This window comes from Centroberyx gerrardi, chromosome 6 (genome assembly GCF_048128805.1).
Source record: "Centroberyx gerrardi isolate f3 chromosome 6, fCenGer3.hap1.cur.20231027, whole genome shotgun sequence".
NCBI lineage: Eukaryota > Metazoa > Chordata > Actinopteri > Beryciformes > Berycidae > Centroberyx > Centroberyx gerrardi.
The window spans coordinates 15,431,082-15,444,464 of record NC_136002.1 but is presented as its reverse complement, the minus strand read 5'-3'; the positions used below and the strand labels follow the sequence as shown (position 1 = coordinate 15,444,464).

Below are 13,383 nucleotides of genomic sequence, written 5' to 3'. Positions count from 1 at the left end.
AAAGATGAAATGTTTACACCATTGCAGCTTGAATGTGGGCAGCCAGAGACACCTTAACACATCAGGGTGTCATGCACTTTATCAGTATTACTTTCATTATAAAAAGTTATATGCCTATGACCCTAACTGCACCAACTGTTGAATGGTCATTCAACGCTCTATCTGTTGAAATACTGAGCCGTAAACAACACAGTTTTATTTAGCTGCTTCCCTCTTATTTGCTTACCAACCAAATGACCATTCAGGAATGTAAATTTGAATGGGAAAGCATGTTCTAACTCTGTGGGTTTATGGCTTGGAGAGTAACTGTGGTCATTATCCACTCAGTGTTATGGTCATTAGTCTGTCAATCCCAACACCTCGTCTGCTCACCCTCGCTATTCACACTCCACTGTGAAAGTAAACGGAAGGGAGGGAGTGTGCTGGTGGCTCAGTCTGATAATGTGCGGTGGTAACTTTCTACCTCTCACTGCCTCTCGCTGCTTTCCAGACTGGATCTACTCTGAAAATTGATGAAACACTCGGACAGAGCGGACCGCCTTTAACCCTTTAAACCCTGACTCAATGTAATTTCTCCTTAACTCCTCTTGCTCTTTGACAAGCTTCAAAAGGAGAGAAAAACAACCTCATCCTACATCATCCACAATAAGAATCACCTTTTTTTTACCGCTTAATTATTTTCTACCTGTTGAAGTTTAAAAGCTTAACAAGAGAAAAGTTAACTAAATATTCCAAGTAGTGCCACTCAAAAAAAAATCCTAGGTGGAATCCACTGTTTTTTTTTCTTTCTTTGCTCTTGGCTCAGATGTGGACAAGTCAGCTGGCAGACATGGCTTTAAATTAGGAGGTTTTGATTTTGTCCAAGCAGTTACTTTGTCGTCTCAATTTCATCTTCCCACCCATTCATCCTTTCCCATGAGGCACACACACACTCACACACTCACACACGCTGCCCCCCACGCCCCTGATAGCCATCAGCTCTAGGGCACACTCTATTGTTTCAGCCCAGTGCTAATTACTTAGGGGCCTGACCCCAGGTTCAGCCAAGGAGCAGCAGAGGGGGATGGTGTGTGTGTGTGTGTGTGTGTGTGTGTGTAGGGGGGGAGGGGGTCGCTGTTCATCCATGACAGAGGCCAGTGGGGACGGGGTGGTGGGGGCGTGGATGGGTGGAGAGGTCATTGCTGCTGCCAATCAATTGTCACGTTGGATTCCCCTAAACATTATACCATAATCCAGGAGGGAAAACCCAGCCGGCACAATGAGACCAGTCAACCGGAGTGTTGACATTTACATTTTAGCCATTTATGTGACGCTCGTATCCAGAGCAACTCACAGTGAGTGCAACAGGAGAATGAGCTTAAACTCCAATATCACCAACATTACAACCAACCAACAGTAAGGAGTGTAAGGGTCAGAGTCATTGCACCCTGACAACAGATGTAACAAATATTCCTGTGTCCTTAGAAAGATCGTGTGTGATAGAGAAGTGCCAGGTAAAGAAATGAGAGCTGAGGAGAAAAAGTAAAAGGGCTTTTCAGAGAGAGGTCTTGAACAATAACGGTGCACAGAATTAGAGTGAAAATGGTTCACTAGTGATTGATTTGATTTTTTTTCTGCACATGTTGTCGTTGCTATGTAAAATTGTGGTCGTAATTAATTAAATGCAAGGAAAAAACATTCTACAACCCCCACCCATTTCTTTCCAATCTGATGACAGTATTACAGTATGTCATACTCACAGTTCAAGTCAATATAGAAATGGCTATGTCTAATTTTGAATGGGAATATTCTTGTCTGCCTGTTTCCAGTTCCCTCTGCACTACTTTCCCTGTGTTTCTCTACCTTGTATATCTCTGAGCAGCAGAAGATAGATTAGGCTTGAGATAAAAAAGGGCACTTATTTTCGGGTCCAGCAACCCTTCCCCAGTGTGTGTGTGTCTGTGTGTATGGGGGGCATGCATGGAATGTCAACACCTGGGCCGCTGTGTAGCCCAAATTCAGTGTTTTCTAAGGGTCAACACTCAGAACCTAACCAAATAACACTGACCAGAACTGTTGCCCTGCTGTCTTCAACTCTTTTGAACCCAAAAGTGGGAAATGGGAGCGTTTCTGGTGAGTCGCCACATGACACGAGTAATAGTATATTCTCATAATTCTCTGTCTCAGGATGTGAGTAGATTTAATTAAATGTGGGTGCTACGCCAAAATAAGAATCACTTCACTTTTTGTTTAAGAATCCTCATACCACGTATTCCTCCGTTGGCTTAGGATCAAATCCCATCTGAAAAACTTCTCCCTTGCCTTGTTTCCTTTTTTTCCTTTTACATTTTTGTTGTTGACGTGTGCCTGCTAACCGGGTCTGGACAAAGTAATATATTTGAAAAATGGGTATGTAGTATTAGTAAAAATTTGTAGAGTGCTTGGGATGAGTTTGATTACACCTGGCAGATGCTTTAACAGTCTCAGAATCGTACATATCACTTGGAAGAAAAGACAAATCAAGGGTTCCTCGTGGTTTCTTCCCCCCCAGGACATTTGCAACATATTCAAGCACTTTCTCACCCAAGTCCACTTACAACACAGAAAAGCCAAAACAACACTCTTCACTGTTAGTTTCATGCTTTAAAAGAGAGCTCTTCTCCCGGGGTGCCACCAGCAAACAAAACCTGTCCAGTATGTGCATTCATTGCAATGCAAAACAGATTTCCAATGCTTCAGCATCACTTAAAGCCCTACTTTCAATTACAATGTCATGAGCACTTAAAGCTGAAGGGCCTTTAGCAAAGGGGAGTGGAACCTGTGGTGAAGTTCCAGACGGCCTTTAAAGGCCATTAGAGACTTTAAAAATAAAATAAAAACACATTCACGTACACACATATGCACACTGAAAAGATCTGCTTTTCAGATGCTTATTTTCTAAAAATACAGCCAATAAAAATATATGTAAGCCACATCAGCCGGTATAAATACAGGTTCTGGATATTGTCAGAATTGGCTAGGGAATGCTCACTGATTTTCTTTGCAGGAGAAGAGAAGAGAAGAGGAGAGGAAAAGAGGAGAGGAGAGCCCAGCAAGGAGAAAGGAGGAGGCAAGCTCTTCTATTTATCTCTCGGATCCCGCCTCCTGGTCAGGGGTTGGTCTGGGAACTCAACTCCGGCGCATGGATTGGTCGATTTTTCACCGGACAGGCAGAACGGTCTTTCTTCACCGACACAATAAAGTTTAGTGCAGGACGCTTGTAGGCAGTAGGCGCAAAACCCGACCGCCGCTCTCATCGCTCTGCTGCGCGTCTCCACACGGAGCTACTAACGGGAAATAACAACGGGATGTCTCCAAACGCTGCACGTCTTCAGCTGCAGAGGCGCACGTTATCTCGATTACTCTGAGATCTCGAAATGATTCTTTGCTGTTCTCATTTGGATACTTTAATCTGTTGCATGGCTCGGAGTGGGATATAGCCTCCTGAACGCACGGGAACGCGTAAACTCTGCAGCGGACTAAACTCTCTCCACTCCGGCTGGAATAAAAACACACGCTACTGCTTGCAGGACGACCATTGCTTGGCAGTTTATTTATAATCGTAACCTGACTTTTTTTTTGGTGTGGGGGGTAACTTTGCGGACCTCTCCAGCTGAGGGGACAAACGGACAGCGATGCGTGGGACTCGGGGTGTCGCGGTGCCCGTGCCCGGGAGGATGGGGGTGCTGCGGGCTGCCCTGCTCCTCTTGTCCGGGCTGGTCGGTCAGCTGTGCGTGGCGCAGGCTTTCGGGGACGAGGTGGAGGAAATGACCTGCGACCCGATCCGGATCTCCATGTGCCAGGGTCTCGGTTACAATGTCACCAAGATGCCCAATCTGGTCGGCAACGTGTTGCAGTCGGACGCCGAGTTGCAGCTGACCACGTTCACGCCACTGATACAGTACGGCTGCTCCAGTCAACTGAAGGTATTGGACTTAGACCAGGAGATATATTACATGCTGTGTGCAACAGAACAGAGTAGAATATAATTAGAATAAGTCAAAGAATAGAACAGAACAGAATCGGCATAGAGTAGAATAGAAGTAGGCTATGACATAGTCAATCTTCAATATATTGAGAGCAAAACTTTAATGTATCATGTAATGCAAATTGAAGCTGTGTTGCTTTTAAATACCCCCCAACCAGCACCCACACAAGCACACACACACACACACACACACACACACACACACATTTAGAGACAGTGATCCTAGACTCACAAGGCATGGGAGAGACACTACTGTATTTGCTTGTGTGTGTGTGTGTGTGGGGGGGGGGGGGGGGGGGGGGGCAGAGCACATGACACAGCAGCTACTAGCTTCAGTTCACTACTATGGGCCAAGACTGCTGCTGCTGCCAGTTTATGATGAAGAGGCCATAGATTCATCCCCATAGAATTAAAATAAGTGGAGAGGTCTCTTCCTGTTGTGCCGTGGTGTAATGCTAATTTTAATGAGAATGCCCCCTCTGTCTATTGACAGTCTGCGTCCATGTCCAACACAGCTACAGTTCAGTCTTCAGCGCCATATACTGTACTGTCTTCTAGTTAACAATGGTGCCCTCAGTGTCCTTAAACAAATGCTGCTTGTTCGCCTCATGCACCATGCAAGAAAAAATTAAATTGGCCCCATCTTCTCCTTTTCTCAGGGATTTTATTTTAGTCTATCATTTAAATGACTAGTGACACATGGGAGGTCAAATAGTAAATAGGCTATCAATGCCAGTGTCATTGAATGGGGAAATGATATTATATGATATCAATAAATGGTTGTGTATAATGAATCATTTTGTTACAGACAAATGCTAGATTAATGCAGTGTTTTGAGTGACATTAGTGTGTATGTGTGTGTGTGTGTGTGTGTGTGTGTGTGTGTGTGTGTGTGTGCACCCAAGAGAAAGAGAGACGGACAGAACAAGGAGTGACTGCAGGGTGAAGCCAACCTTTCCTGCTCCAGCAGCTCAAAAAACGTCCCTTAGATTAGCTCACCTCTCACTCTCTCTCTCTCTCACACACACACACACACACACACACACACACACAAAGAAGAGGAAGAAAAGGGAAACCATATCCCCAAACATTTGCTCTAATGGGAGGCTTCCTGACTAGTAACCAGAGAAGCTTTTAGCAGTGAAGTGAGAGACAGCACTCAGGTTACCAACGGTCGGGGAAAACACCCAGAATGTGTTACACTACTGTCACCGGCAGGATATGCACAATTCACTGTGAAAAATATCAGAAATTGTATTGCATGTAATATAATATGTTTCTGCCTTTATGTCCTTTTGTGCATTCATTCACATGCATGCAGACACGCACACACACACACACACACACACACAGCAACTTGTTTAAAATGTCATCTGACTACATTGGGTAATTTTAGTCAAATCAAAAGCCAAATTTCAGGGAAATTACTCAGGACAATTGCAATACTTTGCAATTCAGTGTTGAAACAAAGATTCTTTTTTTTTTCCCAGCGAGAAACCTAATACTGTCTCCAGATCAGCCAGTCAGCTCCAGCTGCAGAGATAAAGCCTCGCTACAACCCAGATACTGATCAGAGAACAGTATAGCAAATTGGAGTTTAAAGAAAGTTCCCTTGGTCTCAGATAACAGATTCTGAAATCCCAGACTTTCTCAGGTAACTCTCCTCAAAGTGGATAGAGTATTGGGAGGGTGAGCTAAACTTGTTTTTTTCCCCCTGGTGTCATTGCTTTAACAAAGTTTAGATACATCATTTACTTCATGGTCATCTGTTGATATGGAATCCGTATTGGCCTGTAGATGTGTCAGCAGCGAAACAATAACTCACTGATGTTACTCAGACTTGTGACTGTATTCATCCTGAATGTCACAAGTGTTCAGGATCCTTGCCAAATAATCACACATCTTGAATTCTTCGACTATATTCATCCTGAATCTTATTTTTACAGCCCAGGCTGGATAAGACGCACTGATGCACCCTCTCTGTCTACTCTGAATCTACAACTGAATCCTCACAGAAAGTCAGAGTTGTATAATGTTTCCCTGTATTTATTTCCCAACCTTGACACCCTTCTTGAATACATGCTTCACTTGGGCTCGGTTCAGGGGCTGATTTCAAGCTTGCATTTCTTTATCGCTGGAGGAAGGCCGCAAGACCAAAACATCATGTTCTTATTATGGCCCAATAAATATTTTGGTGTTTTTGAAATGAAAAAGTCATGTTTTCAGTTTCAAGGTAACACCTTGCAGCCGGAGCATGTTTTTGTAGTGAAGTGTACTTTCTGCTGCTGTGTATTTTCATATCATATGCCATGGACTATTTCACACACACATATTTCAGGGTAAAGGCATGGAACACCTTTAATCTGCAGCCTGCTGTAATACCAGAGCTTGCGTATTATACTGCTTCACTCACACCACTGAAGGGAAAGTAGCCTCAAACTGTCATATACAACTTTGAAATGTCCAGTATTTTTATAAACCTCACTTCCATATCTGTTTCAAAACCATTGCCATGGAACAGAGAAAACTGAGCTTTGGATTAGGGAGGATTATGGAGCATTACATGGCACATGCCCTCAGTGTTGTAAAGTCCGCAGATTGTTTTTAAAGACGTAGGGTTGTATGTCTAACCTTGGAGCAGACTAGTGTTGGCCGCGGTGCCTCGACTCTGGTTCGTTCCGGAGTTTCTTAATAGAAGTGAAAATATAGACCCTCCGCTCGAACGGATGATGCAATGTATTGAAAGTAAGGGCAAAGAGAGCAGCAGTGCAGTCGGTAGTATATGCAAGTAGACGGAGGATCCGCGTGTGGGCGTATAAAGTATAACCATCTACCAGCCTTAATCCTGTTGAAATATATAGGAAGATGGTGTCACAGTGTACCTACCTGCCTACAGCACTGACAGAGAGCGGCGTGATGCAACATTCACCTTTTGATCCACAGTTTGCTTCTTTTACTTTACTTTAAAAAGTTTTGGGCACTACTCAGAGAGAGAGTGGAAAAGACAGAGGTCTTAATAACTGCAATGGGTTGCCAATGAACTTTGATAAATTGGTTTGGTTGACAAGAAAACCATTCATGCACTGTGGAGATGTGTATGTCTCCCTTTTAGACTGATTTCATAGTGGTCTCAATGCATACACGCTACAAAGCAGTATACAGAGATTCACTGGAATGTGAAAAATAATATTACTAACTGTTACACCCTTATTGCACTGTCAATGTGTGTACTGGAATCCTGCTTATACTGTACTGTCACATTTCACGCTCCTCATTTCACTCCTCCATATCTTGGAACGTTTTTTTCTTCTCTTTTTTCTTCCCTTAGAAAAATGGTTCTAGTAGAAATACAACACACGTCATCAGTTTCACTCCAGTTCATGACCTTTGTCGCACGGCATCCCCTCCTCTCTCTCAAAACTTTCCTGTCACTTCACTGTATGCGATCAAATGAAGCAGAATTCTGTAAAAGATAATATAATATCAACAACATGTAAAAAATGTAATCTTCTCTCTGCTTTCCCCCCCAGTTCTTCCTGTGCTCAGTCTATGTGCCGATGTGCACAGACAAGGTGCCAATCCCCATTGGGCCGTGTGGCAGCATGTGTCTGTCCGTCAAGCGGAAGTGCCTCCCTGTGCTCAACGAGTTTGGCTTCATATGGCCTGAGGTGAGTCAGCTGAATCTGACAGCATCACAAGAAAACATGCATACATTAGCAAATATACATTTAACTTCAGGAGGTGATAGAGCTTGGCAATGTTACTTCGGATCAGGATTAGTAAAAGGGCCAAATGTAATGTGGATAATGTAGAAGGGTATAAGGAACCAAAGCATTATGACAAAACGCTGTTGTTGGCAAAATGAATGTGAACTACTGCAAAATGTCTGCATATCACAGCCTTGAGAAACAATCAGCGCACCATAATCAACCCGTTATAAAGCCTATTCCCATCATGTCTCCTCTCCAGGTGCTCAACTGCAGCCTCTTCCCGCCGCAGAACGACCACAACCACATGTGCATGGAAGGTCCGGGGGACGAGGAGGCACCCTTCCACCCCCCCCGCCCCCTGCCCCCCCAGGAGGAGGAGTGCCAGGCCCTGGGGTCGGCGCCCGACCAGTACGCCTGGGTGAGACGCAGCCACAGCTGCGCTCTGCAGTGCGGCTACGACAGCGGGCTGTACCGGCGCGGCGCCAAGGTCTTCACGGACGCCTGGATGGCCGTGTGGGCGGTGCTGTGCTTCCTCTCCACCACCCTGACCGTCCTGACCTTTCTGCTGGATTCGCAGCGTTTCTCCTACCCAGAAAGGCCCATCATCTTCCTCTCCATGTGCTGCAATCTATACAGCGTTGCCTACCTGGTGAGTGGGAGGTTCAGCATTTTATAGTTCAGTTTAGTTTATCTGTGCAGTGAGAATGCGTAGAAGTGAATGGATTAACAAAGGGTGAAATAAAAAAAAATATCCCAAGGGGCTTAGGAAAACATCACGACAAAACCAACCAACAAACAAAAGAAAACAATAGATAGATCAGATAACAGGATGTAAATAACAGCAGAAACAACATGGTAGACAATAGTAGAACAATGGGATCCATAAAATCACGTGAAATCAAAATAAATTGTTTGTAATTCATTAATTATTGAGAACTGGTGGTATCCATATGGTTAGAGAACACACCTTGTGACAATAAGGTTGCCAGTTCATTGGAATCTTCTTCATTAAGTTTGTGCCATAGTCTATTAGTAAATTAAACAGCCCAAAGCAACCTTGCATGTCAGTCACAATATTGAATCGGCTATTGAATCATCATATGAGATAATTTATCACTAGATTTATTATTACTGAGGTTTTAATCATCCACTGCTTATCTTTTCCTTTGTCTCCTCCATGTCTTCCTCCTTCAATTCTCTCTACCACATCTTTTTTCCCTCTCTTTCTCTCTCTTCCGCCACTTTCTCTCCCTCCCTGCAGGTACGGTTGACTCTGGGTAGGGAGCGTGTGTCCTGTGACCTGGAAGAAGCAGCAGTACCAGTCCTGGTACAAGAAGGGTTAAAGAGCACCGGCTGTGCCATAGTTTTCCTCCTGCTCTATTTCTTTGGCATGGCCTCCTCACTCTGGTTGGTACATACAAATACATGTGCGCACACACGCACACACACACACACACACACACACGCTATTTATCCTACCAATCCCTCATCTCATTGTCCTAGTTTTACTTTCGTCGTCACCTGTTATGAATGGACTTCAGTGGAACAATTGGAACACGAGCCTTGCATCCTGTTTTCTTCAGTGTCTTACCATCCTGTCTCATATCCCCTTTTAATAGATGGATCCATTTCCCCATACAGATGCAGCCATTGTAAACAATCCCACTTTTTAAGTGCTCGCTGCACTGCTGTTGCAGTGTGATTCCAGCCCCGAGGGGAACTGCTATGCTATCACATCCCAGTTTCTTCCCTTTCACTTTGCCCCCTTTATTTCTTCCTGTTTGTCTTCACTGTTACCGTCTTGCAGAAAGCAATAAAAAGCTCAGGGACTTCCCACTCTCCTTAAATATGACCACGCTCAAACCACAATCAAACAACCATCTGTTATGTAACTCATTGTTGTCTGGTGTCACCATCAGTCAATTAAAACAGCAGACTGCATGTGTCCACCTGATTTGCTTTATAAAGGAAGTGACATACAGGGCAACTCTCTAACAGTGCCCTAGGGTTTGGTTCAGCATCTTGCTGCCAGGAAACTTTCAAATTTCAGCCAAAATGACTACCAGTTCAGTAAGATAATTTGACTTAAAATATGTTGAAGTATGTTTGATAACTATTATTAAGCTTGTATATAACACATTGCCAAGCAGTACTTCAAGACACATGGTGGGTTTTGACTATAAGCACATGAGCCTTCAGCGTTGTTAACTACTGATAAATGAAATGAATCAAGCAGTTATTTAACCCTTCCCTCTCTCTCTGTCTCTCCTCCAGGTGGGTGATCCTGACGCTGACCTGGTTCTTGGCTGCTGGGCTGAAGTGGGGCCACGAGGCTATTGAAATGCACAGCTCCTACTTCCACATAGCAGCCTGGGCCATCCCGGCCGTTAAAACCATCGTCATCCTCATCATGAGACTGGTGGACGCAGATGACCTGACTGGACTCTGCTACGTTGGCAACCAGCAGCAGGAGGCGCTGACGGGCTTCGTGGTGGCACCGCTGGCCACATACCTCCTCATAGGTGATTACTACGCTATAATACAACCATGTATTCATTTGTATGGAATATGACCATATCCGTGAAGAAATGATGTGTTTATACATATAACTGATATACTCAGATCCTAGACTGGGGCTTTTAATTAATATGTTGGCAGAATCAACAAATTCCTAATGGCTGTGCTACAAGGGCCATAAAAATATGGCTGCTGCTTTCCTGCATTCTCCTCATCACAACCATTTAATTTTATTGAGATTCAACGCACACCTAATTGCTGGCCATATTGGCAATTATATGACCGCCATTATGTCGCCATTTTATGACAGTCATTATATGACTATTAAATTGTACTCTATTCTACACCCCAGGCACCCTGTTCATCTGTGCCGGCCTGGTGGCTCTCTTCAAGATCCGCTCCAACCTGCAGAAGGACGGCGCCAAGACAGACAAGCTGGAGCGTCTGATGGTGAAGATTGGTGTGTTCTCTGTTCTCTACACTGTCCCAGCATCCACTGTCATCGGCTGCTACCTCTATCAGCTCTCCCACTGGGGGGACTTCAGGGCCAGCGCCCGGGACTCATACGTGGCATCAGAGATGCTTCGAATCTTCATGTCGCTGCTGGTGGGCATCACCTCCGGTATGTGGATCTGGTCAGCAAAGACCCTCCACACCTGGCAGCGCTGCTCTGCCCGCCTACTCAGGGATGGCAGGGCGAGCCGGGGGGGCAAGAGGGCGCCGGGCGAGGGCTGGATCAAACCGGGGAAAGGCAACGAGACGGTGGTGTGAGGAGACGTGGAGAGAGAGGGAGAGAGGAGAGAGAACAGACAGGAAAAAGACAGAGTGCCCCAGCTCTACCTGGACTTCTACCTGCTTCTCTGCCGCTTACAAGAACTCACATTGCCAAAAGAGAGATGAAGAAGACAGAGAACGGTCAGGAGGAGAGGAGGGGAGAGAGGGATGAGAGGGAGCTGGACAATGTGACATAGGAAGACAGTAGTTTCTCATGGAAGCCGCTGGCTGCAGTGCCATCAGAATAGCTCTCTGAGAGTCCCAGAGCATGCCTCACCACCTCTACCTGCCTCTACGCCTCTAACAGGGACTGATATTGTCCTGAAGTGTGGGGGTAAAGGAGGCAGAAAAAAGGATGGACAGATACATAGATAAGTAACAACACTAGCCTCTCTACCTCTGTTAGACTTGCATTGCCCAGAGAGATGGAGAAAGGAAGAAATGAAGGGGAAAGAGAGACGGAGGAGGCAGAAAGGATAGATATGCAAGATAGATGAACAACACCACTAAGCCGTATGTACCACCGCATCTACCTCTCTGTCTCTCTTCCCTCCATCCAGCAAGACCCGCAGCAGAAGGGACTGAACCTGTTGGATACACTAACCCACATTGTGTCGCCTTAGAGTCTTTTGAAGTTTTGAATTTTACACTGGAGAGTCCCGGTGCAGATGACATACAGATGTAGGCTGAGGTTTCCCAAAAGCATCTGACTACTAAGGTCATCTTTGTCTCATTTGGGCCTCCTTGATCAATATCTCCCCGTGTTTATCAATATCTTCCCCGCTGGAAGATTAAAAGAAAATGAAATACAAGACCAAAAGTAATGAAAATGTGAAAAATGTGTGCAAAGAATTGGAATTACAGCCTGAAATGTGTTTACATTTAAAAGAGCTTTTTATACAATTTTTGTACATTATACTGAATAGACCTACAATAGAACAGGTGATTTTATTGCTCAGACCGTTTTGGGAAACCAGCTCTAAGCTGTAGTAATGCACTCTAAGTATATACAGGAGGTGGAGTGTCTGTGCTTATCATGAGTGCCTCACCAGGGACACTAGTGCTGGGACTAATAACAAAGGATTGGACATTGATGTGCCTTCACAGAGAGTTCGGTCAGTTTTCCTTATGGGCGACATACTGCTGACACTTCACCAGGGCTAAATGGGATTCTGAAAGTCAGCTGATGTAGAAGCAGCGCAGTTAGCAGTGTCAGTGGACCAGGATCACAGAGCTAATATGGCTGCTACTAAAAATGGCAGTGTCCAAACTTAGTCTGTCTGAGGCTCTGGGTGTGATTCAGACATACGAATATGAAACCTGCTTAGAGAGAAATATCACTAATGTGGTTTATGTTTCAAATGGGTAAAAACAGCCACTGCACAATCACCGTTCCTACATCTCTTGTGAAGGCAAGGGCAGATAGAGAAACACAATGTGAGATTCAGTCCTTGGTTACTAGTCCTATCACAAGTCTATGGTAGCTATGAAGTCATCCTACCACAAAGAACCCTGGGAATACCCCAGCTGTGCCTTTTAGACCCTTAAATGTGGAGACAGTTAAGGCATCTGGGAAATGTAGGCCTTTGTCTTTTACCTCAGTAATCTGTGAGCAGCACAGCTGACCTCCACTGGTGTATGCGGTCTTCTGAAAACCCTGTACATGTTACCATGAAATCCAGGAAATCTAATTATTCCCTCTGCCCTCTTTTCCAAACATGGGACCAGAGGCAGTTTAGGGAATTAGAGGTTATTGGACAATCAGTTCCCAAAAGACACATTATGCAACAGAGCATTGACACACACGCACACACACATGCATGTGCACATGCACATATGCAGGTATACACACATAGAAATAGAGAGAGTTTGTGATGTTTAACACAAATCTGATCCACCAGCTCTGTTATGACATTTTGTCACAATTATCATAAGACAGAAACGCAAACACACAACAGAATATTAGAGGACATGTCTGTCTACATTTGTCCGCCTGTCTGTCTATATGCTGGTCTTCTATCTGCTTTTCTGATTGTCTGTCTGTCTGCTTGTGTCTCTCAGTCTGTCTGTCTTTGTTCAGAATAAGGATCACTTTAACTTGCCAAGTACAACCAGTGTACAATGAACTTGACCTGGTTAACTGGTGTTTACACACTAGGTGCAGGACAAAACGTATAGGACTTCATAGATACTGCAGACAAGGAAAAAGAGTAATTACCAATTGACAGAGGCAGCCTACTAGGGAGCCTCCTTAGTACATAATATTCTGTTTTTTAGTCCATCTGCGTCTTTGTCTGTCTGTGTGCCTGTCTGTCCTGTTCTGCCTGCATGTTTATATTTGTCTGCCTGTCAGTCTTTATGGCTGTCTCACTGGCT

The 13,383-nt window shown here is 44.6% G+C and overlaps 1 protein-coding gene across 1 annotated transcript in view; it reads left to right on the top strand.

Annotated features, from left to right (window-relative positions):
• The first annotated feature begins 3,595 nt into the window (after positions 1-3,595).
• Positions 3,596-13,383, top strand: part of fzd4 (frizzled class receptor 4) — an 11,103-nt gene continuing 1,315 nt past the window's right edge. Inside the window, exons 1-6 of the mRNA XM_071925114.2 lie at positions 3,596-3,944; positions 7,537-7,674; positions 7,976-8,365; positions 8,978-9,123; positions 9,991-10,238; positions 10,586-13,383. The exon at positions 10,586-13,383 is cut by the window's right edge and continues 1,315 nt beyond it. Coding sequence (XP_071781215.1) covers positions 3,654-3,944; positions 7,537-7,674; positions 7,976-8,365; positions 8,978-9,123; positions 9,991-10,238; positions 10,586-11,004 — 1,632 coding nt within the window. The 5' untranslated portion in view covers positions 3,596-3,653 and the 3' untranslated portion in view covers positions 11,005-13,383. The remainder of the gene's footprint in view (positions 3,945-7,536; positions 7,675-7,975; positions 8,366-8,977; positions 9,124-9,990; positions 10,239-10,585) is intronic.